Source organism: Bactrocera oleae, chromosome 6 (assembly GCF_042242935.1).
Source record: "Bactrocera oleae isolate idBacOlea1 chromosome 6, idBacOlea1, whole genome shotgun sequence".
NCBI lineage: Eukaryota > Metazoa > Arthropoda > Insecta > Diptera > Tephritidae > Bactrocera > Bactrocera oleae.
In genome coordinates, this window is record NC_091540.1 from 1,156,823 (window position 1) to 1,183,694 (window position 26,872).

Genomic DNA, 26,872 nt, shown 5'->3' on the forward strand with positions numbered 1-26,872 from the left:
CATTATTCACATATCTATAAATGCTGCAAGCAGCAAGTGCCTGAATGCATTAGCGCTCAATACTCGGCGGTATAGACGGAGTTGAACAACAACAGCACAGTGCAGCATTTGTGGCAGCGTTGCACTTTAGTGATTGCAACACGACGGCGGCAAAGTGAAACTTTGATCTTGCACCGCCCAAGCAGCCAAAGGGTTTATTTGTACACAACTACGTGTGCACGTATGTGCGTGCGTGCTAACGGCGTTTTCTTGCTGTTGTTATAGTTATTGTAAATGGCCATTAGCGTGTCGTCACACATGGCAACTGGACAACACACAATTTGTTTGTGCGTTTATTGAAGTTTATATTATATATATATAAACATACACAAACACATACATATACATATATGTATGTTTGGATAGAGATTTGTTGGCCACTTTGCCGAATTGGAATGTTAGAAGTATTAAATGAATTTGTTAGAGTGAAGACAAGAGGCAACAACATTATAAGTTTAGTTGCAAACAACATCTTTTAAAATTTGGCTTCCAAATCAAATATGCTTGTAAAATAATTCTGATAAATATAAAAATAAACATATCTCTAAACCAAGTTGCCAAATTATACCCGAATGCTTTTTTTTCAATTTAGTGCGTATTTTAGAACAGTGTTGCCAAATGTTGGAAAAAGTAAAAGTACACAACATATTATAACATCTATTAAGCACCAAGAAAGCTGTCCAGAAACTATTTGAATCGTTTTTAATGCAGTCATTTTTCAATATAGATAGGATTTAAAACAGAGTTGCCACCTGCCGAAATAAATCAAATTTTTTTTAATAAAACCGAAAATATATTTGGCATGCCTTTACTTGATAAATTTGATTTTTATACAATACAACATTGGAAAATAAATAATTCTCTTTATTTATCGATGCACTGCTGCTCCCAATATCAATTTATGTATTGAAAAATGCGGCAGCGCACTAAAAGTGCTCGGTCAAATAAATTACAGTACATTAGTACCACGGCGAAAACGATCTTGTTTACATTTGTCAAACAATCGGCAGTCTTTTTTCCCAACCACTCGAGCAGCAAGCCACTTTGAGCCTCTTCCATCAGCATTGAACGCCTTCAAAGCGGCTATTAAATTAGTGCAAACGCAAAGGAAACAAAAGCATCCTTTGGCGTGGCGGCGCGTACAAAGAGCAAATGCCCAAGCTAAAGAAGAAAAACAAGTGTTGAAAAAGCTAAAAGCAAACAAGGCAAAGAACAATAACAAAGCCATGAAAAAAATAGTTGTGTTAAGTAAGAAGAACAACAACAATGAGTGTTAGGTGCTAGCGGAATGCAAAAAAGAAAAAAAATTAAGAAATCACTTGTTCGCTTAGAGCAAAAGCATTTGAAGCCTATGCTCGAGCGAAGCCATTATTGATGTTCTAATAAGCCGCCACAATGCGGTGATCATGTTTTGTAAATATTGGACCAATTTGAGTTATATATTTTTTTTTGTAGTTTGTTAGTTGTTTATTTTTTCAAAGATCTTTTTTTTTTTGTATTTTTCTCGTTTTTTTTTTTTAATTATCGACTGCCTTACTTTTATGCCTTCAATTTGAATTTTCTTTTATTTACCCTTTTGCCAAAGTACCATAACTTAGCATAACATAGCGCAGCAGCCTCTAACGTGGACCTCTCACGTGTTCTCGAGTCAATGTTATTTTTAGCTCTTCCTTTAACCAGTTAAATGCACCGATTTTTACCATCTAATGCTTTGCTTTTATTATTATTACCATTATTATTTTATTTGCCGAGCGCACACATACATACATACATACACACACATATGTATACATATATAGTACTTACGCGTGTATTTTCTTAGGTCACTCTGCGTCTCTTGCTTTATTGTTATTGTTGTTATTGTGGGCTGAGCAAATATGCGCATGGAAATTGTTAGAGTGCAATCATCACCATCCATTCTACTGCTTAGTCATATTAGCTATTTCACCGCTCACGTTCTCAAAGGGTAAAGCGAGTGTAGATATTTTTATAGGTAACTATGTGGAGGTAAATAATATGCATGTGCTAAGTAAATAGGAAATAAAAAATTATAAATTGAGTTGAAAGGATATGCGGCGGGTTGAAAGGCAGTTCGAACATTCAAATTCAATTGGTTGAATGAGTTTGATTGGTTGAATGAGTTTGAAAGGCATAAAAAAGGCCGACGGAGCTCTAAAAAAGTAACCAAGGCAAATAGTTAGTTAGTTTCAAGAGCTGAAGTGAAGACGTTATTTCATGTCTCTTTAATCTAAACAATGGTGCTCCACAAATAAACACCAAGTCGAAAAAAATCGCTGAAGGCCATGAACACCATACCAGCCAAAGCTTATAACAAGTGTATGGAGAGTTTACGTTGGCATAATTGTCTATACTTGTATTAGCGCAGGAGCCAATTTCGAAGGCAATAATAAAAATTTGTACGCAAATATGTTTTAAAATGTTTTTTTTTTTTATATGCTATATAAATATGAACACAACACATAGGGAAACAGCAAGATCTGCCAAAAGGAAATCCTGATTAATGCTTACATAACAACATTAGTAATATCAGAGCTTTTAATTGCTTTATTTTAAAAATAAATTCACACACACATATTCAACTGCAAAGCCACAGATAGAGTTAAGTGTCCTTAGATTTTCATTCACTTAATCTCAATGCTAACCGATCACATCAATATATTCTGAGACAATTTAAGACGCAGTGAGCTAAATGTATACACCTTTTAAAGATGAGCGCATCTACTCGGACAGTCAGCTCTGTGAAGCTTAAAGACTGTATTATATGCTGAGGTTCTATTGAGACTCATACTTGAGAATGAAGCTGTTATCTGCTGCTCTTTTCTTATTGCATAAAATATCAAACCATGTACTGCCTTTCGAATTAGAGTGTTTTACGTAAAGAAAAAATTCTCTTTAAATACAAAAATTTGATCAATTTCTAATTAGTATATCTAAAAACCTTAAATTTTCATAAATTCTTAACGAAAGTGTGCAGCTGACACCAGCGCAAATCAATTTGACTCAATTAAAGCTCTTTAGGTCATAATACGTTTTCGCTGTCATACGCTGTGCCAAGCACAATGGCGACTTTATTAAATTTTTATTAAATGCGCTGCCACTTGAGCGCCGTGGAACTCGTTGTCAAACAGTCAACTGGTCAGCAGACAGTTTTATTTCACAACACAATATCATAAAAACGCCATAGAGTTAAACGCGTTTGCTGCTGAAGAACCACACATGGCAGCAGCTAAGAATGCGAGGCTACAGTGGCGCAACTATTTGTTATGCGCAGCTTGACGCGAGCAGCAGGCCGCAGACACGCAGCAAAAGCTTTATAGCGGTAGATTTATATTTACGCATGTGTATGTGTGTGGGTGATGTGGCAAGAGGAAGACCTAGCACAGACACATAAACTTTTGTAAGAAATTTAAGTAAATAGTAAAGCGGCGCGCAGCTGCTTATTGGCTCCTGCTTGTAGCTGCGTGGCGCTGCCGCTTGCTGCCCGTTGCCCAAAACAACCACGTGCTGCTTCAAATAATAAACTTAATATTAACACATATAAAAGTCATTCGCAGTGCGGTGTGGAATTTTAATCGCTTCATTAAGTTGTGAAAGAGTTGTGGCGCGTCGCCATGCCCCGCAGCAGCGACAACTAGCGGTAGCAGCAAGAACACGTGCATGCCAAAACAGCAATAGCAACAGCAAATGGGGCGGACAGCAGCAGCAACTGTAACACAAATAATGTACACTGCTGCGGCATTAAATATTTATTCTTAAACAGGCTTTGGCGTGCACTTGTTCCAGCCGTGGTGGCAGCGCGGCACAACAACAGCAATATAGCTGCTGAAATGTTTGCATATTTACTTGAAGTTGTTGTTGTTGTGGTGGCTAAAGTGAATCGGTGTTACATAAATCAGTTTGATTTACTTCACACGGATATAGCAGCATATTATATTAGCGAGTTTGTTGCTTAAGTCTTTTGCGTTAGTTTCACTGCCGCCTTGTTAGTTGGTTATTAGTGCATGGTTTGAATGAATATATTGTATGTCGAGGATATCATTGTAGACTATGCATGCATATGACTCACAGAACCATGGTTACCAGATCGTTGCCCAGAGTGAATTTAATTACTTGTACATTGCAGCATATGTACCATTCAACTAGAGACTTCATGCAGTTGCACTTTCGAGAGATAATTAAAATAGCGTTTTTTTATATTTTATAAAATGTGTCGACAATAATACCCCAAACTCAAAAAACTTATATCTAGGAAAAGGCTTTAAAAAAATTTTAGTAATAGGAAACTGTCATAAATTTGGGTAAAAATTTGAACAAAAAAATTTAAATCAGAATAAACAAGTAAAGAACGGCCAAGTTCGAAACTAACAGAACATTTTATACTCTCGCAATACGATCTGAACAATTTATGCTGAGATTGCACCGTTGTCTTAGGCAATAACCCATGCCATATTTCGATATAACTTTTACAATGAAACAGGGGTCCATTAAAGGACTTGATTCCTAACGTTCAGTTTGTATGGTAGATATATGCTATAGTCGTCCGATATCGACGGTTGCATCAAATGAGTAGCTTCTTGAAAGGAAAAGGGCGTGTACAAAGCTTCGAATCGGTATCTTAAAAACTGAGGGACAAATTCGCGTACATACAGAAAGACGGACAGACAGACAAACATGGCTATAACGACTATGTTAGTCACACTGATTATTTAGGTATACCATAATTTTATAGGGTCCCGACTTTTTTTTTCGGGTGTTACAAACATCGTGGCAAAATCAATATACCCTGTTCAGGGTATAAAAATTAATAACATATAGTTAGAGAGAGAATCCGTAATCTATTTAAAGTTTTTTCTTAACCAGAAATATTTTTTGTGAGAACTTCGATTATATACTCGAACAAAAACTGATTCCAACGTCGGCAATAACTTCTCTTGAAGCTGACTACAAGTATGTCGCTTTGTAAGTATTTCTCAAAGATTGTAGACTAGCCTTTTGAAAAGAATTGTTTTCAGTGCCTTCATATCATAGTCGTAGACTAGTTTGGATTATTAGCTAGACGACATTTAAGTTATATTTCACTATATATATATCAGAAGAAGAAGAGAATCAAGGCTTAATTTTTACTTATTTATTGCAAAAACTAGTTGCAAAATGAACCCGTTTAAAGTTAAGAGTTTCAGCACAGCCCACTTAAATGTCTATATCTTCGGATATAATGAAAAATTTGAAAAATACTCTTATTGATATAATCTGGAAAGTTTAAGCTGCAAAATACGATATGAATTTTTTTTATCAAATTTCTCAAATATCCAAAACCACCATATAAGAATTGCATTCTAAAAGAAAAATTATTTTGATTTTTTTTTAACTTTCCTTTATTTAAAAAAAATTTATATAATTTTAAAAATTTACTTAATTTTTTTTTATATAAATTACTTTGATTTGACCTAGCTCTAAACAAACATATACAGAACTAACTAGCAGGCTGAGGGACTAACATTCAAGAGAGACTATGAACTTTTATGTTTTGTAAAAATTTTGGTTTTGTTTAATTGCAATAATTTTAGCTTATAACAAAAAAATCACTTAAAATATAAATATTTACAATTTTTGTGCCAATGTGCAAATAAATACAATATGTGCAAAAATACATATATAAACATATATAGCAAATCAGTAAGATAAAATAGAACTGCTCAACTTAAAAGGTAATTATTTACAGAAATTGCTTAAGTATACTTACTTAAATTAATTATTATGATAATTGCAGCTTTTTGCTATTGCTTTGCTGGCATTAAACTAAACATTTACATAACTAGCTGGAATGTCTTCATTTAAAATTTGCATTAATTAAATTAAAAGCGACTAAATGCGACTAAATTGCGATTGATATCAATTATATTTAAATATTTGGATCTGATTTACACACACATGTACATGCGTGTGTGTATATTGAGCACTCTTATCTATGTTCCACACCAATTGCTGACGTTGTGTTGCTATCCCGTTTCAACACATATGCAAAAGCTTGCTTAGCGCGTTTACAAAAAGAGAGAGTGTAAAAGAGCGAGATATAGATATAAGGTGTGTGTGAGTTTGCGAGATCGCCATCTAATACGGCAAGCAACTATAACCGTTAGGCTAGCGCGTTCTCCAGCAACATGTGTGTAGGCGTACAAACTCGCTCGAAGCTTTGGAGAGCAGAGCGGCCTCTAAACAACAACGTGTACGTGTGCGTTGGTATGCGCTGATTTGCATTTCTTGCAACAGTTACGCCGATCAAAGACCACAAAACCACTTTGACAACAACAGCAACAAATGACAGCTTTATTGGCGACGGCTGAATAAGCGTGGCTCAGAGCACTCGCGCGCTTATGAGTGAGCTCCGCCCACAGCGACACTATTTTTCACCGCGCAGCGCCGGCGCCAAGCAGGTGTGAATGTGCATGCGTATATATGTATGTGTACAATTTAAACGCATACAAATATCCCATGCATACTGGTCGCGGACGACGTTGACACTGTTGAACCATGCGATGATGCGTAGCCCGCAGAATTGTAGCCCTCATCGATCATCTTCTGACGCTTGTTGGCGATCGCGACGGCGCTGCTACCATCTGACGAAGTATCGGACTCACTGTGATCGCTGTTGTAATGAAAGTACCTGCGACGTGCATCCAACATTGCTGCCTCCTCCTCACTCAACTCGCAGTTCATGTCACAATCGCCGCTAAGCCGCGTCGACGCACGTGATGCGGAGCTGACTGGCTTCATGCTAAGGTCCATGGGGCCATCCTGCGCGTCCATAACGCTGTGCTGCTGCTGTGTGCTCTCTGCGCCAATTGAGCACACGGAGACAGGTGAGAGTGATTGCATTTTGGCGGCGAACGAGAGCGCAGCAGTCTCGGTGACTGTTGGCGCTGGTGAGCTGGGTTGGTGTGCTGGCGAATTCACGGAGTTAGGTGTGAGCGCAGAGGTCGGCACGGGCACGCACAGTGGTGCGCTGCTGAGCGGTGATGCGCGTATCGCCACCGGGCTGTGAATTTGGTGTTGCTGTTGTTGTTCTTGCATTTGTTGGTAGATTTGCTGTTGCGCTTGTGCGCCCACAATACCAGGTGATGGTGAATGCACATCCAATTCATCATCCTCATCTTCATCGCCGCCCGAAACACACAGTTCCGGTGAGTGACGTGTCGCTTCCTGCTGTTCACGCATTTGTTGTTCCACGGTAGCAGCCGCAGCGGCAGCAGCAATTTGTGGCGAAAAGCGTTGTGCCGAATCACCAGAGGCCGCCGAATCCACAGACTGACGATGTTTATACATTTCGGTGCGGTAGGCAGCGTCAGCAGCTGCTGCAGCAGCAGCGGCGGCATTTGGATGATAAGCGGCCGCAGCAGCGGCGGCGGGGAATAACAAATGTGGCGGCAGCTGAAAGGCAGACTGTGCTGCGCCCATATTCGGCAGTGAATTCATCATGTTGAAGAAGGTGGCATCGGTGGCGGGATGACGTGCCGCAGCAGACATGAAAGGCGCAGCCTGTGCCATCATATCAGGAAATTGGTAGCCTGGATAGCCGAGCAAACCGCCAGCGGTGGCCATGTGTGGATTCAATGATTGCATGTGTTGTTTGGCGGCAGCAGCCGCAGCGGCCATATCACCGAATCCAGCGGCGTTGGGTGCAGCGGCGACATTACCGCCGGCAGCTGCAGCTTTGTTGGCGATATCCATAGCTTGCTGTTGCTGTTCCTGCAGCAGACAGTGTATTTTGAACCAGTTGGAACGGCGGCCGTAGCGTGAGCCGCCCTTGGACATGCCAACCGTGTAGCATTTGCGTAGGCGACACGCTTTGCAGGTAGTGCGATTCTTCTTATCGATCACGCACTTACCGTTATTCTTGCATTCGCTTATGGACGAGAGATTGTTGTACGAGCGACCAAAGAAGGACTGTAGATTAGAAGAGATGAAGGGGTGTCATTTATTAATAAATTGTGAGCGGTTTGTTGTTTTATGTTATTAGAGTGAACGTTTTTAATTCAATTTTATTCTGAGTATGTCATAGTTTTTCATTCTAAAATCTCAAATAGAACTTGTTCGCGTCTTTCAGCATTTTTTTTAAGTTTTTCGGCGTTTTTCTTGACAACTTACCTTGCAGCCCTCGCATGTGAAAGCTCCGAAGTGGAAACCGGCGGCTGGCTCACCGCATACTTTGCATGTTTGATTCATCTGTAAGCGGAAAAAAAGTGATTATTAGTGGTTTGAATATTGTTATATAATAGCATAGTAATGGTTTTAAACAGTTTTCCAAAACTCTCGTTTGTTTGGCTCTGTTGAAGAAGTAAAGCCATTTATTAATAAATATATGCAGATCTTAATTTTTGTGTTTCGAAAATTCACATTTCTACTACGCAATTTTTTACTTTTCGTTATGCTTCCCTTCTTCGCCTTTACACAAACATGTCTTTATCTTAATTACTCTTTTTTTTCTACTTCTTGATTTTTTAATACTAAGTGTAGCTGAACTAACCATATTAAGCCCAACTTCGGGCACGCACACATCCATCATTTCGGTCATTTTTGTTCTGTTTCACTTTTTCTATTAACACTGTTATTTAAATTTGCAACTTCTCGTGCTAATTTTAGTATTTGGTTTTAACTATTTTTAATGCACTTTTGGCTCTTACTTGAACCTCTTCGCTTCGCGATGGCTGTGTAAATGTGCTGTTGGCTTAACTCGTCTGTTTTTTTATAGTCGAAATGTCAAAAAGGAGTATAAAACCTACAAGAGGAGGCGTTGCTGTGCAAATTACACTCACAACATTGGCTGATCTAAGTGTTTATTGCCTTGTACGATGACCTTAGCAATACCTGCGCAACGTCCTGCCTGCATATACAATAGCAACTTTGTAAGGTGAAGCAGCAGGAAAAAAACGCATAATAATATTCTACTAAAACGTCACGATGGCAGGTAATGTTAGATCTTTGAAGAACCTGGCGCGTTTGGTGACCGTATGTTAGGCTGTTATATCAGCTAGTCAGGGCGAACGCTCTGTTAACTTTTTACTTTTAAGGATCTGTTAACAGACAGCGTTGTTGTTGTTGCACTGTTAAGTCGCGGTTAAAGGTAACCTTACTAAGTCTGTATTAATGCTAACGCCATTGTGGTCTCTCTGTTATGTCGCTGTTAATGTCAGCGGCGTTAAATTTGTTACGGCTTCTAAGGACGTTATATAATGTAAAGAATATGTGCTGAATGTAAAAAACTAGTTATTGTGTGATATGCGTTTTGATTTAACATCTTTCTCAAAATTCTGCTCAACACGGCTGTTGTAACTTTTTTCTTTGAACTTTTTAACATTTTTGATTTACTTAAGTTTTTATTTGATACATTTATTTTAATGATTTTAACATTTGCCGTCATCAAAGTTGGCAAAACCTTTTTTTAGCGATTTCGCACGCTTGGTTCCTTTGTCTCTTTGCTAGACCGTAGACGTAACCTTGACGCGCATGCGCTGTACATGCATGGCACAGCGGGTGGTTTGCCGTTTTTTAAGTAAGAATGAATTCAGAATAAGTGTTTTTGCGATTGTGCCCAAATTTACTGTTTTTTGCATGCTATTTATTGCATTGCGAATTTAATTTTTGATTTTTGCCTCAAAGTGCCATTTTTTATGACATTTTTTGTTTTTTAAATATTTTACAAGAAACGCTTATGCGACTGCGCATGAATTTGTAGCGAATTAAAGCGTGAAAATGCGATTTACAGTGATTTGGTAATATTTGCAGCTAATTTTGTCAAGGCGTAGCAAATAGATATGCAATATTTGAAATATTAAAAATTTTGAGTTGGTAAATATTTCAAAAATTATTTTCTAATATTTCATATATGTACATATCAGCTTCAAGCAATCCAAATTTAAAATAACTTTAGCATATTTAAGCTGAATTATGTTATAAAACACTCAACAGTGCGCGCACTTAATAGTTCACTGTTAAGCACATAAACAAATCATACACTGTTAAAAATTCCAAAAAAGGACTAGTAAACTAATTATTTTTCACACAGGTATTTCATAATCCTGCCAAACAAAGAACACTACCCACACACCGCCGCGTGTTTATAGTTTTTATTTTTTGTGCAGCAACTCCCCCGCGCTCGTTTTCGTTGATATTTAGGTTGCTTAGAGCGCATTATAATTATATGCGAAAACGCCTAGCAAAAGCATTATACAACAGTTGGTAGAAACATATGCATATATGTATGTATGTAGGTCGCAAAGGTTTGCTGTTACCTGTGCGGCTCTTCTACGCTGAGCTGCTCTAGTTTCTGTCTGAAAATTAGATTGCATGGCGATCGGCTTGCAGTGCAAACCATGAAACCGCAAGCGCAAGCAATGGACAATCGAAAATACGCCATGTTGCACGGTTGTTTAATAGGCGTGTAGGTGATTTTCTATTATACTAACAAGTGTTGATGGCAGCAGCGTTGAAATTGCATACTGTTAACAACGAATTGGGTGAGCAGGAGCAAATGCACTAATTTTTACTTTACAGTAGGCGTGTGTCTAAATGGTGCTAGGCGTAAATACATAGATGTGTGTGTGTGTGAAAATGCATATATGTTTGTATATGTGTCTCAGAAATATACTTTTACTAATTGCAGATCCTTGAGTAGATGAACTGTAGTCACTTTAGGGAAGCAGCTTAGAGCGTAGCTGTCAACAGCGCTTATACAAAATTGAACTAGAATCCTTTAGTGACTTCATTTCATAATGAAATTTTTTATAAATTTTAGTTAAGATACAACCAAAATAACGATAAATTACTATTTTTATATCAGAAGCTTAGACTCACCTTTAAATGATATTTATTGGCCTGTCTTGTGTTCAAGCACTGCTCCAAGTTACGAAATTCGCGCGACTTCAGGTGTTTTTAAGTTAATATTTTTTTTTTCAAATTTAGCACTTGACTTAGAGAGTAGTTCACCACAGTTTCTGCGGCCAATGCAGTATTATTTTAAAATAAAGTAATTTTTTTTCAAGAAACACAAAATTTTTAAAAATTGTTAATAGTTTTTTTCAAATTTGTTTACAAAATGTTTTTCTCAAAAATTCTTTTATTTCAAAATTTTCACGCTTTGATTCTTTGACTTGCAACCACGCGCTTACCACACTGTCAATCAGTTATCACTTGCAATACAAAATAAATTTGCTAGCAATAAGAGTTTATATTATTATATTTTATAATCCACTTCACAATGTATATACATATATACATATGTCTGTGTGTAAAACTTATTTTTTTCACAATTGGAAGCTTAAATACGAAACTAGTCTTCGCAGTTGTTTACCCCGTTTTTTTGGTTTAATCACTTTTATATACTTTTTTTTTTCTCTCATATAACAAATCATAAGGTTTGCTCTTACTTCGCGCGCTGCACGTTTACTTCGCTTCGACTACTGGCAGACAACTGAGTTGATGTGACTTTCAATGTCTTACAAGAAGCATATTTTCAATATGCGCACACGTACAAGCCATGCCACAGCGCTACCCTATAAGCCAAATGGCAGCAGTTAGTGTTGCAGTTAACTTCGTATGACAGCAGAGACGGCGATACTCGCTCATATACAATATGTCTGTACATATGTAGTTGGAAGAAAACAAAAGACTTGAAACACAAACCACCACCAGCACCACAACCACCACTATCAAACACCACTACTAGCACGATCGTTGCTGTCACCATCAGGTGAGCGTATTGGCTCAGCGGCAGTAGCAGTAACAGTTGAAGTGATCGCTGCGCAGAGAGCAATAAGCAGCGCTGACTGCAGCAGCGCAATGGCTGTAGCAGCGTTGCTGGCGGCGCATTCGCGCGCTGCTGCATCGACATATTGACTTAACAGTGATTTCTGACTACTAACATGTACAATGTAAGCAAATAACAGCGGCTTATTAACAGCGCTCAATGTGATCTGTTTATGTTGAAAGTGGCGCTGTTGCCAATTAAAGAGCATGTTATTGTTGAGTAGTGCTATTTAACTGGTAATGTTAACTCAATGATATTCTATTAACACTTCAAATATGTGAAGGAAATGCAAAAGCAGACTGTTGTAGACATAAGCATTGATATTAATGTCTTTTGCAATTTATGTTAGATTATGCAGAATTTTACACACATTTTCAATAAAATTTTTGATATTTGAAAAAAAAAACTTAATAAATTGGAATATATTTCATATACTGTAAATTAATTTTTTAAACATAAGACCATTTTATATAAAATATATTACACATATATGTATAGTTACTTATAATTGCATAGAAGAGACTTTTCACTTATGAAGTAAAAGCATTTATAAAATTAGACTTGTTTGATTTATGAGACAATATTTCGAAAATATATAATATTTAATTTTATTTTAATTTACCTAATTTTCGGTTATTTAATTTTTTAATTTTTTATTATTTTCTTAAAATATTCTTCATAACAGTTCTCTCTTACCTTGCATTATTTATTTCAATATTCTAAAATATAGGTAGTTCTAAAACTTTGAATACCCCAGAGGCATGGTCTGTAATTTAAGACCTAAACTAATATATACCTAGAATAAATTTTTATTAAGATTAATTTGAATCCGAACCAGTTCTACAGAATTTTGTGGAAGTTATAATAAGTTTTCTGAACAAAATGTTGGCACTTCAATTTATATATAATTATAACTTACATATTTTTATTAACTTTATTATTATTTTTTTAATTATATACATACTTTTTTTAGCGACGCTTCGAAAAAAAGAGTTAAGTAGTTAGAATCTGATACTCGTAAATGCTGGACTTCAATTTTATTACAAAAAAAAATCCAGAAAAAACTACACTTTACAAAAGTATTAATATTTTCCTAAACTTAAAAACTGGCCATGAAAGATATTAAAATCTGTATAAATTACGCGTAATTAAGTACACAAGTATACACGAAATCGTATCAAAATTTAAAATTCTAAGCATGTTGTAATTATTTAAATTTTTCAATAAATTATAAAAAAATCAATATTAAGAATTAATTACAATTTTAGAATTTCTCTCCAAATTTTTTTTTTTTAATGTTGTAGATATCATTTTTCGTAAACAATATACATCAGAGCGAATCATACACTAAAATCATATTAATTACAAATATCAGATTCAGGTATGATAAAATATAATTTTTTAGCATGAGTGAATAAACTTCTTCCATATTATAGCCAAGCTGTAAATAAAACAGCGTATTAACTAATGTCTGTTAAAAATGTTTTTTACACAGGAAGTATTAAATGAAGTCTAAGTTTACTGCTGTAATGTACATCAGCATATTATTACTTAACATTTGCTTAACATATGACAAACGAGAGTACAACATCTGTGAAGCTATGTTAGCTATTAAAACTAAAGTTTGGCCATGCTTGAGGGCTTAGTGCTATGTAAAGTTATTGGCCTGGTAAGCATTGTATTGCTACCAACTGTCAGCTAGTATGTATTCACATATGCATTTTACATTATGTACTCGCATACATATTTACAATTTACATCAATAACAGTATGTCTGTTATAATTACATATATACTTTTTTAATTACTTTACCTCTGCAATTACTTTGAGCTTTATTTGAGCACGCCAATTTGATATCTTTGATACGATTTATAACTGTACATGTATGTATGTACATATGCTTTATGTTTTTTAAAATGCTATAGACATATATGGTATAAAAATTCTGTCAGTACGTGCATGTTACTGATATTTATGTAGATATAAGTAGCCGTCATGCCTGATACGTATTTTTTGTTGGCTTCGGCTGTCAACTGATTCCTCGTTATTGTCTTGTTAACTTTTTTATGTACTCATTTGTATTTGTCTGCAGCTTGTATTCTTTTCTTTATTTTATTTGTAATAAATACTCAAGCTCAAAATTTTTTTTCTGATCGTCGGGCTCAATAAATGGGCGGAGTTTACACCCAATAAACAACTTGTACGTGACAAGCAATGTGTTTTATGTACATATATGTGTTTTTTTGTATTAGTACATAAATGTATAAGCTTATATATAGGTATATAGATGTATAGTGTTAAACAAGGCACAGTTACCAATTTATGTACATTATAATATGAAAAATAAATAATATATACATACACATAACATAAAAATTAGCAAGTAATAATTTATTTTGTTCAGAGTTGCTGCTCATTTTTGAGAAATTATTCAAAAAAATATTTGATTAATCGCAATTAAACCAGAAATAATAAATAATAAAATACTTAAAATTAGTAGCAATGTTAACTTCAATGGCACCGAAGCTATAATACCCTTCACTAATACAAAATGCTATTTACAAGAATTTCAGATTGATCGGTCAGTTTGTAATGCAGCTATATGCTATAATGACTCGATCTAAAGAATTTCTCCGCTGATGGCATCGTTGCCTTGGACAATAATCCATGCTAAATTTCTTGTAGATAACTCATTAAATGAAAAAAAGTTTTCCCTACAAGCACTTGACTCCGCTCATTCAGTTTGTATGACAGCTATATGCTATAGTTGTCAGATACCAGTGACTCCGCCAAATGAGCAGCTTTCTGAAGAGAAAAGGATCTGCGCAAGATTTCAAAACGATATCTCAAAAACTAAAGGACAAGTTTGCGTATAGAAATATAGACGGGCAACAGACAGACATGGCTAAATTAACTCATCTCGTCATGCTGTTAATTTATATATCTATTTTATGAGGTGTCCGACGTTTCCTGCTATGTGTTACAAACTTTGTGGCATACTTAATATACACTGTACAGGGTATATGTATGTAATAAATTAGCAAAATCCATCAAATAGAATATTTTGTAAATTCAAAATTTAATAAAGCTATAAATTAGTAAATCAAGCAAGAAGTCACTACTTTATTAATCATTTCAAGCAATATTTTGTGAAGTAATTTGTAAATGGATAATCGCTCATATTCCATTAAACAAATTATAGTATTAAGTAATATATAATTTTATTATAAAAAATTTATTTTAATAATATTAAGTACTTATAATTTCATTGTTTTTACAAAAGACACCTTTATTTGATGAAAATTTTATTGCATAAAACTTAAAACATTATTCACATTCAGTTAGTCTGAAAACCCAACTAAATTTTAGTAGCAAAATTTACGAGTCTCAAAATTCCCGCTGACTCATTTAATACTCACTATTTAATTTCAGATTTTTCTATATAAATTTCTAAACTATTAACATATAAGTTTTGCTGAAATCATCTTCCCATTTGTTCATATGACAAAAATTCTGCTCCGATGACATAATAAAGGGTAATCTATCAAATTCGTTTGGTTATGTGAACAAGTTTTAACGCGTCAATTGTGTTTTTAGAAATGTTTCGTCTTAATTAATTGAACATTTTTAGTGAATTTTAGAGAAATCATGCGCACTGAATCATAACGGGTAATGTGTGTGAGTCATTTCAAAAGTTAAGCTGATGTGCTGTAGCTATTTTTGTTTAAAGATCTTGCGGGAGAGTCTTGGTTTGCGGGCTTACAAAGTCCAACTCGTGCAATAATTGCAGCCGAACGACTATCGAGCGCGTCGCATGTTTGGTGAATGGGCTCAAAACGAGTTAGCCACCGATCCCGATTTTTACAAGAAAATTTTGTTCAGTGATGAGGCGCGTTTTTGATTGAATGCTAATCCACAAGCTATTGTTACATCCTCAAATGGTCAGTGTTCGTTGTGCTCTTGAAACTTGAGAACCAATACAGTTATCCGTAGAGATGCTAAACCATAAATACTATACGTATTTCCAGCTCAAACAGGATTCCCAGATAGTAAAAGCAGAGATTGCTAACTTCGAGTAGATAGGTACTAACCATTATTGCCAACGATGCAAACCGTGGCATTCTAAGGTTGGAAAAACGATTGCGGTAAACAGCTTGGGAGACTAGCTTGAGAGATCAAAATAATCAAATTTCAGTAAAAATATTGAAGGTTGGAACAACAAACTGTAAGTTGGAAACAAAAGCGTATTATTTTTGTTATAATTACTAATTTACAACTTCTGTGATAATATTTAATGAAATATCCTAAAAATAGTCCTTATATAATATGAGCAAATCCTGCATATTACAAATGTTCTTAACTAGAAGCCCACTTTGGAGTACGAAACAAGATTTCTGGATAAAAAGAATACGGTAAAAAATTTCGTGTAAATGCATGTCAGTACTTTTCGTAATTACTTGACTAACTAGTTAGCTTTTAGTTGTAAGAATATGACTTCCATATTTGACCAAATAATGTGATGATTTCTGCGCATATTTCTATGTATCCTATACATTCAACTTCGTGGAAGTCTGCAGGCCTTTACCAGCACTTTTTACGTTTTTTAACTAACAAAATTTGTATTAACAATGAGTTAGTATAATGAGTTAGTATACCAAATGACCAACGCGTCAACTTTCATTTCAAACAGTAACAAGGTTATAGGGTCATGCAATCGGTGCATAACAAATATGTCGGAAAAATCTATGCAATTGTCAGTAATATACGGGTAAGGTAATTGTGAGTTTAAATAAAAGGCTTTATTCAATAGTTTTACGATGAAATCCAAAATAATTGAAAGTATTGCGAAAATCAGTATTTGTCAGCTAATTCTGTAGATATGACCAACAAAGTATTTCGAAAACCTTTAACTCAACAAAATGCAGTTGCCTTGGAAAGAAATCCTTTATGCGAATAACATACAACATTTTTTTTTATTTGCCAACGTAAAGCATTTCGAGGAAAACGTAAAAAACGCACAACATTTCACCAAAAAGGTCGGCAATGTTGTGTTGAGCGAAAGGCAACAAAAAAAACGAAGAAAGTCAAATAGGCAGACGAAAGAAATGAAGGAAATACAAATACGCTAAACGCAGATCAGAAAGTCAGCGAAATTTCAGAGCAAATGATTCGCGGAAGCACGCAATTTCATATAAGAAACGGAAGGTAAACAGTGGACGATGAAAGGTATAAAAGAAATACAGAAAACACATAAAAAACGGCATGTCATGCAAGCAAAAGACACTAAAAAATGTTAAGAAAGGCTTTGTCTGCATAAAAAACATAGAAAATAGGGCTTTAGCCGACAGGATTTCGTAAAAAACTCAGGGAAATAATAGAAAATAGCCAGCGGCTTCAATGGCAACTGTGAGGTATGCAACAACAAGCGACGCGCTCGACGTTAAAAAACTCTTAGCGTTAGTTTTTGTTAAAAAAAGTCAGGAGAAGTATGGCAAAGAACACTTTTGGCTTGCAACAAGTAAATGTAACAAATGCCACAAAGACTCAATGGCTCAAAGGATGCAATTTGCACACCGCTAAATGACTCAAGGACTTTTTTAGTGTAGCCGTATGTGTGGTGAACGTGTAGACATACTTAAATGATTGCTAGTTTATGTGTAACAACAACAACGCAAGGCAAATTCGCAAAATGAAGAGAAACGAGGTCACTAAACAGTTAGCCAAACTGCTGGTGTATAAGTATTTGTAAGTGTTAATATGTGAGTTGGTGTGTTTATGTGTTTACTATAATCGAACTACTTGCTAATAATAACTAAGATATTTGCCGAAAATAGCATACAAAAAGCATAAGCCGCCGCAAGACGCGCATGTGTATGGAAATGTTTGGAAAGTGGGCGTTATGTTTGAATCCGTGGGCGGCATGTTTGCCGTAAAAGAATGCGTGTTTTAAAATGCGCGCTGAATGCATAACGGGCAAAGATTTTTGCCAAAAATGGGGCGGTATGTTTTGCCACAGAACAAAAACTGTTTGCGCTAAGAATAGCGCAAGGGGCGATACTGGCGAAAACAGGAAACTAACACACTGCGCTTTGCAGCGGCAAGCTTACCTGCGGCTATTTAGGTGACAATCGAGAAACAAGAGCGCACAATTAAGCGGAAAAATGCGCTAAAGTGCAGCGGCAACAACACCAAGAGGCGAAATGGCAAAATCAGCGCGCATGCATTGGGTTGTGGTGTTGTTGTAAAAAATTGCAAAGGAACGTGCGTACGAAATGAAACCCAAGCTATTTGCTAGCAACAAAATCATCAATATACACACAATAGCCCTGCTAACAGCACTCGAACGCTTAACAGTGCTTACGCTGTTAACATTAGCAGTGCAGCAAATAAAAAGTTACATCAAAGGATAATGCAAATCGGCAAAAAGTGAAGGTAACGCTGCAAATTCTCGAATATTTCTACTAAAAAACTAACCGTATATGCACTTCCATACAAGAGACAGCGAATAATTGGCATAACGTTTTGACTTGCACGGTCGAGTTATTGAAAGGCGAGCGCGCATGCGTTTATTTTATTCTATAAAAACTCGCTTCCTTAGGTAAGTGCTTTGTTTTGCTGACATTTGTGTATAATTTTTCCACAGTTATTTGCGTGAATTTACACATAACCCTGTAACTTATGGCGAATTTTTCAAGGTTAATTTGTTTCCGCACTCATTGTTCGCTTTTGTGTTGCATGCAAGCGAAAGGCGTTGAGTAATGGTTAAAAATATTAGAGTATGCATAAACATTGTATTCTTGTTTAATGTTTCGTTGCATGAGGCGTTGCCTCTATTTATTTATTTTTTTTAATAAAAACGCGTAAAATACTCCAAAATATATGGGTGAAGGCTTACCTTTTTTTATATATCTAAACAACTTATATAGAGGCAGGTCTAAGTATGTAAATATTTACAGATGAGTCGGTTTTTTTTTAATGCCACGGTAGATAATAATTATGACCTAATTTAAAGACATTATTGAATAAGTGTGTCAAAAAAGTGTTAATATAAAGATCTGATGACGATTGCTTATAGAACTGTCAATTGTTCAAGTATTTTGTAGAAAGTTTATATATTATTTTTGAACCAAAATTTTTTTCATTTTAATGCATAAATGCACAAATCTGGATTTCAAATATTTTTGGTGTTATTTCAGTATTTTTTGAAATAAAATTTTCAAAAATGTTGTTCCTGTTTTCTGTTTAGAACATATTTAGAATAACTAAATTCACATTTCTTTAGTACTTTTGAGTGATTTTTAAATACCTACAACAAACATAAGTAGGGATAACACATTTCTCAGAATACTAAGCTTTATCAGTATTATTTGTGACATATTTCAATACAGTATTAATATAATTTAATGGTATATCCAAGAATTTAGCTTAATTATAAAGAAAAGAGTTTGCCATTATGTTTTAATAATTATTTAACGCAAGTGACCGCCGCGACTGGTCCGAATAAATTCCAGCCAAAAGGACCAATCTTCGATACGCGGTATATTCTCTGCCAAAGCCTCAGTCGGCTCGGCTTATCTACTTATAAAGCCGCAGAAAATAGTCAAGCGGCTTAAGAGCGATCATGAAGACCACACGACAGGCCCACGATGCATATAATGCTCTCACCAAAAGTTTTTTTCAATAAATTAATTGCTTCATTGGCTGTATTGCATATAGCGCTATTGATTGGAACCAAACCAGGTTCACCTTGTCATTAATCCTGGCGCTATAGCGATCTCCATCGTATATAACATTATGGTCGGCTTAATTTTTAAAGATATGTCGACCAATGATTCCCTCTGAGGCATAAAGCACAACAAACAGTGACTTTTTGAGGACATAACGGCGTCTTAGCAATGGCTCGTAGGCGTTTATTATTCACTCAAAAGTGAACTTCATCGCTGAACAAAATTTTCTTGTAAAACAAGAGCTATGCCAACATGCCAAGTTAATTAGGTTTCTTGGTCATAAGATGCATAAGAGAAATTATTTGAATTTTATGAAGACACTTTACTATTATAATATTATATAATGTCTAGAAGTACAGGTTTGACAGCAATGAAAACAAATTGAAATATAATTATAACATTCTTAACCCTGCACAACACTTTACGAAGTGCTCTGTACTCTAGAGCGTATAAAATTCATTTAATGAACCATAAATAATTAATTACAACAAAGAAAAGTATATTTGAAGGTTAACAGCTCACTAGATATACGCGCTATTTATCTGCAAATAAAAATACGGAGTTTTATGACAACATATGACAGCAGCCTTTGATCATAAATTTTAAATCATGTACTCATGAACACATATCTCGAAGCGCTAGTATCATATTACCTACACTATAGATATAAACTAATAACTGACTAACAAATCAACAACATGTCGATGCGCCACAACAGCAAATTTATTAGTTGTTTTATTTGTTTATTTTACTGCTAATTTTCATTAATAACTATAACTGGCTATTCTTCGATTCTTCGAAATATTTCGGACAAGGCGTTTAGCATGAAATTATATTGGCGTTTTCGAAAATAGTTTACTGTGTTTGTTGTTTAATTTGCGCGCATTAGAGATTAAACGAATTCCTTTTAATTTGCTTTTATTAAAGCTTTTATTATTTCTTTAAAGTACAACTTCCGCGTCGCCCATATTAATCTTGCATAGTTAAGTATTTTAATTAATTCTGACGATGTCAAAATGAGGTGTGTGCAAACAACGACAATAAAAACTTAAATAAAATAAAATATACTAATAAGAAAATGTCAATATTGTAAGGGCAGGCAATAAATAAATTGAATTGAACAATAATAATAATCAAAACAGGAAATGAGTTGACAGTCACGAAAATATGGAATTTGTTTGAGTTAAAGGTGAGCTTGGTGCGATATTATGATATAAAGAGAGTGAAAGAGAAAATACTATAATAAACCTTAAGTAAATATTTACTAAAATTTTATAATGAAATTAAGATGATGATCTTTGGAGGTAGGCTATTTGAATAATGTGACACTCAATTAAGTATTTTGAGCGAACTAACAAACCAATTAAAAGTGAATTCAGCTAGCTTTCGTCCAATTTCTGTAATATTAATAAAATGGTCTACATTTTTATCTTGATTCAATCATTTAATTGTTTATAATCTTTCCAGACAACGTCTTAATTTTGTTAATTAGCAAATTATTTACTTTACCAATTATAAGGAAAAGTTTCGCATTGACTTAATTAAGCCGCTCTCTTAAAGACGAATAATTATTTTTTAGGAATAGTGTAAATTCAATTATATAAGTTTCAACATTCACAATATACTTTGTAATTACTAATTTACTACATTAAGTTGTTGTCTCAAACGCATTTTATTACTTAATATATTAACCCTCATTCGATTAACAGAAATGTTTGTAGTTATTGACAAAATTACATTTCTTCGAATCTAAGTTGCCTGTTTCAAAAGAGTTTTCAATAATTTAGCTCACTAGTAACAGTGTAAATTCACTTTACAAAATGAAACCAGTTTATGAAACAAACACCCCAAAAATGGCTATAATTATGACATTAACTGAGACAATTAAAGACTTTTTTCGCCAGCCACTCAAAACACCAAAATTGCTTACAATCAATTTAGCAACGAAAAAAGAAAACCAAATAGAAAACACGCTAAGTCAATATTTACCTGAAAGGTGCAAACTAGTTTCGTGCAACAGCGCCGAAATTTAACAAAATTTAATGCAAATTTTGCATTAATTTTGTTTATTCAAAATAACAAAAGCAACAAGCAAATTACTTGTTTTAACACGCACAGCTGTTATTGTTGTTGTTGGCTCGTTAATGAGATGCAAATTATTGCCGCCGATTTTCAGCTCAGCGCCCAACGAAATGATTGATTTGCGCCTCATATTTAAAAATGGGCTATTTATGTGTGTCAGTCTGAATGAAATGCGCAAAAGTTAAGCGATTAGCGCAGAGTTTTGCATATCAAATAAAGATGACTGCGAATTTAAAAAAAATTGGTGATTTTGGAAAATGATGCAATCATTAAAATTAGAAAAAATCGTGGACGAAAAATTTAAATTTAAAGAGTTGCCAGAAAAAAAACAGTGAACGATGATTTTGAGAAGTTTAACTAAAAACAAACTGTTCACTTCATTGTCTTTCTTAATATAATTTACACTAAATTAAGCGCTTAATTTCCAAAAATTTTTTTAAATTATATTACATTTATTTATTATTTTAAATTATAGTATAAGAAGATTGGAGGTGAAATATGTTTAACTCAAACATAGTTAATTTATTGCTAATTCGATTATAAAATTACTTTAATTTAGTACTAATAAGTCATTTACAGACCCTCATATAATTATTTGAAAGCCAAACTTCTGATCTTGCTGTTAGTGTAATCGAAATAAGTTAGAGCATTTATTTCCAAGCGTTTTCATGGTAAACTGAAAATTTCAACCGAGCTTAAATATTGAAGAACAGGGTCCCGATTTTCTCTCCTTACAGCTTTCTTGCAATAAGCTAAGTAAAACAGTATTTTACACTCAAATTTCTGCCCCTGCGGTTAATGCGATCCAAATAAACTAGCTTTCACATCCAAGTCATTAAGAGTATTTATTGGTCAGTTTAAAATTTTACTTCTAAGTGCTTAAATGGTAAACTTAAAGATTCAGTCGAGCTTAAGTATTGAAGAACAGGGTTCACATTTCCCCGTTTAAGATCTTACTTGCTATATTCTAAGTAAAATAGTATTTGAAACCCAAATAATTGCCCTCGCTGTAAGTTCGATCCAAATAAGTTAGAGCTTTCACTTAAAAAAGCTTAAGAGCTTTCATGAAAAATTGAAAGTTTCAACTGAATTTAAACATGAAAGAACCGGGTTCTGATTTTCCCATCTTAAATCTTTCTTGCAATAATCTAAGTAATGTGTGTCTAATAATTTCTGCATGAATACTAGTATCTTTCAGTAAAACTACTAGACCTCTATTTTATTAATGTTGGAACAGCTTCCTATATCGTTAAGCCAAGTTACAGACTCATCTAGAACTTCAATAGGATTTTCGACTCCATATTCGTACTAAACAGTACTAAGTATCCCATATAGGGATAATTTCTTTTATTTGAACGCATTTTCAAACATAATTACTATCTACTCTCTTTTTATAAGGCGGCCAGTCGCTCTGATAGGGAGACTTACTCTCAATAATTGATTTAGAAGCGAAAAAATAATAATATTAACTAAATATATATTGTTTGTTGATCTTTATAAGTTCGCTTTTTCTCAGATATATTCGCAAAAAAAATGTGCAGTAATTTTAAAACTCTAAATAGACGAACTTTTCTGAAATAAGAACTTAATTTTCATATTGTGAGAAAATAGTTTTTTTGCTTCTAAGAAAACAGTAGTGACTCCATAAAAGTACCATCGTAAATCATATCTATGTCTTCAGCGTCATATTTTCCAAATGAACCCATTCGAACTCTAATTAAATCATAATAATTTTGACATATAAATTCAGTATATCATAATTATCGAAAAGTTATATGCAAATAATAATCTCTACTCCATGCGGTAGTTTGAAAATACCACAACAACACATATGAAAAGCAATATCATACATACACATATCTCGCTTGCTTTGCTCGACGTACCTAATAGCCCGAACAACCCTTTACCATTTTGTCGCCCTTTCAATTGTCAATAAAAATATTTGCAAATAAACCACAGTGGTTGAATGCACACACTAACACACTGTGACACTATAAATAATAATTTTCATATTCATATGCAAATAAAATTATGAACAATTGCTTTTAGTTATTATTTTTATCATGAATATTTGAATGTGATGAAGACATAAATCAATTAGAACGTGCAACACCGAATGAAGAAAGTTAAAGGTCTTGCATTCGTAGACATGGATGTATACTTATATATTATAGTATATAAGGTTATATTATTAATAAATAAGTTGTTGGAAATAGTAAAATGACTAAAATATGTTACATAAGTATTTATGTTTGCGGAGATTGCGCGAGGTTGAGGTTAGCGTTTGGCTTTATATTTATTAATTTGAGTTAGTCTAATTGAAAAAATCTAATTTTTGTAATCTTAGAGTGTACCTACACTTAAGTCTCGAACTAACATCCAAAACATCGCTTTTTAAAAGTTAACGTTAGCTAATAAGGAATGATGAATCTATTTATAGCCTAGAAAACCTTTCCGATTTGTCTGTATATCTTTATTTCATTTACAATTGATTCTAATGTGAGCCCAAATACAAGGGTACATTCCGATGACTACAAAGAGAACCAAGCGATAGAAAAAAATGAATAGAGATGGAGACATAAAGTCTTAGAGAGCTTTGAAAATTGTTTATTCGTAAATTTTAATAAATTTGTTGCCTACAATTAGGCGGATTGTCAAAAATTTCAATCAAAGCAGTCATAATAAAACATTTATATATTTTGAGGCTTGGTATTGAGTGAAACTTGTTGCTAAAAGTGAGAACTTAAGAATGCAAAACAAAAGCAAAATTCAACTGTTTTCCAAAAGCAAAATTAATTTTTTAATTTCGAAAATTGTTTAACCCAAATTTCATCTCTTACATACATAGCCACATTTGTGGAAGCACATCCCCTGTCATTACCTAGTCACAATATTCTCATAAGAAAATTTCGTTAAATTAAACATTCATTAATCCAGATCACAGTCACCATGCAGTTAGAGTTAAAAACTTTGCAGCATCTGGTTAAGATTAACTGCAAAAGTAGCACAACCACTGAACCGTACATTAGACGGTATCAGGCAGACATGCATTTCGCGTGGAAATTTCACATCCAAAGCAAATGGTGCACGAGTTTTATATCTAATGACTGAGCAACACAGGCTAACTAAACAAATTAGAGGGACTGCGGTTTAAGAACTTAAGACTGCACCAAATTTCCCAACAAGTACTTTAAGTGAAGACAAACCTTTTTCAAAATTTGCAACGCTGACAAATACAACTTTAATATTTTCTGTGCAAACATATATTTCATCCATATTTTCATAAAATTACTACTGCGCATGCGCGTCAACCACTTCGAGCGATGTCAGCATTTTGGCAATTTAATCCAAAACATACGTGTCCGCAGCAATCTGTGCGTGACTTATGCATATGTAAATAGTGGCAGAAAAAATAGAAGATAATATTTTCATATAACATATGTACATATGTATTTATATATACTTATGTGTGTCACCGTTAGTGACCATAAGTCTGTTTGCCTTGGATTGACTTTGGATTTTCCCAAATTAGCCAAACAAGTTGCTGACATCGCAATGCTGAGTAAAGGATATTTGCGACAAAATATATACAAGTCGACTAATGCGTCTAAAGCCAAATGTTAAGCTCCTTACATACAGTTACATATGTAACTAAGAGTCGTGAAGTTGATTTGGAAAATACGTGTAGGCGCAGAGCGGATATGAGAATACCTATTTACATATACTTGTCTCCATACAGCAGGCGACTATGCGGCGCATTTGAGTAAGAAAAACTACACAGACAGTAGAAACTAAGCAGTCTGCGCAGATATTGGAAAAGGAAATAGCAAGAAAAGCAACACAGCGACGCAGCTAGAAGTCATTGGCAGGGATTAGCTGCCACGAAGCAAACAAACAAAGGATTAAGCCAGCCGTAACATCCTCATTCTTCTTAACATGAAGCTGAACATGAGGCGAAGAAGCAGTTTTCTACAGCATATTAGTTAAGTTCAGAATTATATGGAGTGTATCTCAGATAAAAAGTGATCCTCACGATCTCAGCACAGATATGAACCATTTGGATTCTTACAGGGAAAGCATTCTCTGCAAAGAGAATAATTCTAACGAGAATGAAAATTATAACTGGTTGGTTAGTAAAGTAAAAGTTTCTGAATAGATTCTTACCAGGATTATTTCAAAAGTGGCAAAGATAATTAGCAGAGACACAAACCCCAAAAGTAGTAAGAATGAGTCTAACTAGACAATTTTAGATTGGATCAAAATTCAAAATGTTTTTTACTTTTAATTTATTATCTTTTAATCGGGATGTTAGGATTAAATTTTTTATATTAAGTTTTAATTTTTATTCCTAAAATTAGAGACATACTTAGAGAGTGATTCCAAGCATCTCCAATTTTAAAATTTTTGTAATTGTTTGTTAGAGTTTTATGTGCTGAATTCTAGTACAGATTTTTGGCATCCGACAAAAAATTTCATGCAGTTTTGTTAAGCAAATTTTCTTTCTCAAAGCCCGATTCAAAAAGTTTCGATTGAAAATATATCTTTTAAGCAGCCCGCAATTTTATACTACAATATAAACCAATAATCATTATTCACAACTTATGGGAATGAAATTTGAATTCAATGCTTAAAGGTTCCTTCTAGTTGGCAGTCCCTTTTAAAAAACTTAGACTACACTAAAAATGAGCAGATACAAAAACTAAAAGCATTTTAGGTTTTAATTCTTAGAGGAACTCAGCCGTTAGAAGGACGACACTCATCGACTATCTAGTCAATACCAAAATTCCTCTAATACACTCAGCCCTCTTTCATCCAAATGTTAGTATATTTTCCACTGAACAGGTTTGTTTGTAAATTACTTTTAATGTCTTAGCTTTTAGATTTTTTACAAATTGCGCAAACGAATTTGTTTTCCACATAACCCCATAGCGCACGCAACATAAGCCGCATGTGGTCTAGGCCAAATGAGCGCCATGCCATGCCAGCTGGTATGCAACCGCAACAAAAATTAACTAAAATAAAGATTAAAATAAAAAAACGTTCAGCAATAAGAAAAATTGGCAAGGATGCACAAAACACAAGTTGCTGCCACTCATCAACAAGCCGTTGTGGTCGCTGGTGAGGCGAAAATCCAGTAGAACAAACGTCAGAAAACACATATATACATACATATGCGCTTTGTGCGGACGCTCACAGCTCA

At 34.4% G+C, this 26,872-nt stretch overlaps 1 protein-coding gene across 2 annotated transcripts; it reads right to left on the bottom strand.

Annotated features, from left to right (window-relative positions):
* Positions 1 to 5,438: 5,438 nt before the first annotated feature.
* Positions 5,439 to 11,530, bottom strand: kni (knirps). 2 transcript variants are annotated; one of them, XM_036358452.2, is made up of 3 exons: positions 10,912 to 11,530; positions 8,206 to 8,283; positions 5,439 to 8,004 (listed from the first exon to the last, which is right to left on the bottom strand). In XM_036358452.2, the coding sequence occupies exons 2-3, from the start codon at positions 8,281 to 8,283 to the stop codon at positions 6,532 to 6,534; spliced, it is 1,551 nt and encodes a 516-aa protein (XP_036214345.2). In that variant the 5' UTR covers positions 10,912 to 11,530; the 3' UTR covers positions 5,439 to 6,531. The 2 variants fall into 2 exon arrangements, with proteins under 2 accessions (XP_036214345.2, XP_014101705.3); XM_014246230.3 differs by lacking the exon at positions 10,912 to 11,530 and adding an exon at positions 8,585 to 8,745.
* Positions 11,531 to 26,872: the final 15,342 nt, after the last annotated feature.

Excerpts from the sequence above, each read along its gene's own strand:
- kni (XM_014246230.3), bottom strand. The coding sequence starts at position 8,632 with ATGACCGAAATGATGGATGTGTGCGTGCCCGAAGTTGGGCTTAATATG. Across the intron at positions 8,284-8,584 it reads CCGAAGTTGGGCTTAATATG|ATGAATCAAACATGCAAAGT; the intron begins GTTAGTTCAGCT and ends TTCCGCTTACAG. Across the intron at positions 8,005-8,205 it reads TCACATGCGAGGGCTGCAAG|TCCTTCTTTGGTCGCTCGTA; the intron begins GTAAGTTGTCAA and ends TCTAATCTACAG.